The sequence below is a fragment of the Oncorhynchus tshawytscha genome, linkage group LG33 (genome assembly GCF_018296145.1).
Source record: "Oncorhynchus tshawytscha isolate Ot180627B linkage group LG33, Otsh_v2.0, whole genome shotgun sequence".
Taxonomy (NCBI): domain Eukaryota; kingdom Metazoa; phylum Chordata; class Actinopteri; order Salmoniformes; family Salmonidae; genus Oncorhynchus; species Oncorhynchus tshawytscha.
In genome coordinates, this window is record NC_056461.1 from 29,717,811 (window position 1) to 29,719,310 (window position 1,500).

Below are 1,500 nucleotides of genomic sequence, written 5' to 3' on the forward strand. Positions count from 1 at the left end.
CTATGGCACCTCGCAAGGGTAAGGAAAAGAAGGAAGAACAGGTCATTGCCCTGGGACCTCAGGTTGCCGAAGGCGAGAATGTCTTTGGAGTCTGCCACATCTTTGCATCCTTCAATGACACCTTCGTTCATGTCACTGACCTCTCCGGCAAGTAAGTACTGGAGGCATTGGAACCATGAATGCTCGGCTTTGGAAAATATTCAAGTGACCTGATAGATTATCAATCGATGTCATCACATTGTCTATGCAGTGTTCAGTGTTGATTTCAAATGCTTTGCCCTAAACGTGTCCCGGCACCCTCCAGGGAAACTATCTGCCGTGTGACTGGTGGTATGAAGGTAAAGGCCGACAGAGACGAATCCTCCCCCTACGCTGCCATGTTGGCCGCCCAGGATGTGGCACAGAGGTGCAAGGAGCTGGGAATCACTGCCCTGCATATTAAGCTGAGGGCCACTGGCGGTAACAGGTAATGAATCCCTCCCTCTGTTCGCTGAAGCGCAACCTTTTGTTGCTCTGTCAGACCTGGTCTTTTGTACATCCATGGGGTTGCACAGTGCTTGATGTAGTTAAATAGTTTTGGTAGGCCACATAGTTTCCTTTTGACTACTACTCCACTGCAAATAGAACAATCCATTTAGGGGTGCAGTCAATATTTTGCTTAGTCTTCTGAGTTGTGGAACTGGATCTCTCTAGTAGACTTCATATTAGATTTCTCTTTTGTGGAACTGTGAACATTTGCCTTTCAGAACCAAGACCCCTGGACCAGGAGCACAGTCTGCTCTCCGTGCCCTGGCTCGTTCTGGCATGAAAATCGGACGCATCGGTAAGCAACTCTTCAACTCTTCTCTTGGCCTGTTTTCTTGGGAGTTTCCTGAACAAGGAGGCTGTGTAATTTACATTACAGTTTACACTATACTCTCGTATGCTGTTGTCACAACCATGGCATTTTTACACTTCAGTCATTTAGCAGACGCACTTATTCAGAGTGACATATCGTTAGCGAGTCGCTCTGTTCCAATGCCCTAAAGACAATATTAATTACAAATGTAAATGGGGTTGTCAATGAATCTGGGATTCAATGTACAATTCTGTTAATGCATGTGAAGACCACCAATGCTCGCTCTTCTTGCAGAGGATGTCACCCCTATTCCATCAGACAGCACCCGAAGAAAGGGAGGTCGTCGTGGGCGTCGTCTGTAAATGTGCTTTGAGTTTTTCACTCAATAAAAGGTTAATTCCAAACAACTGTTTTGTCTGGTTCTTCAGTGTGTTTTCTATTTGTTCCAAGTCTTTCTAGGAAAATTAATATATATATATATATATATATACATACATACATACAGTACCATTCAAAAGTTTGGACACCCCTACTCATTCAAGGGGTTTTCTTTACTTTTTTCTACATTGTAGAATAATAGTGAAGATGTTAAAACTATGAAATAACACGTATGGCATGTAATAACAAAGTGTTTTTATATTTCCGGTTCTTAGCCACACTGC

At 43.5% G+C, this 1,500-nt stretch overlaps 1 protein-coding gene across 1 annotated transcript in view; it reads left to right on the top strand.

Moving 5' to 3' along the window:
* The window catches only part of LOC112231115 (40S ribosomal protein S14), a 2,771-nt gene extending 1,529 nt beyond the window's left edge, over positions 1-1,242 (top strand). The window contains exons 2-5 of the mRNA XM_024397683.2: positions 1-151; positions 305-466; positions 747-823; positions 1,133-1,242. Coding sequence (XP_024253451.1) covers positions 3-151; positions 305-466; positions 747-823; positions 1,133-1,200 — 456 coding nt within the window. The 5' untranslated portion in view covers positions 1-2 and the 3' untranslated portion in view covers positions 1,201-1,242. The remainder of the gene's footprint in view (positions 152-304; positions 467-746; positions 824-1,132) is intronic.
* The last annotated feature ends 258 nt before the right edge of the window (positions 1,243-1,500 follow it).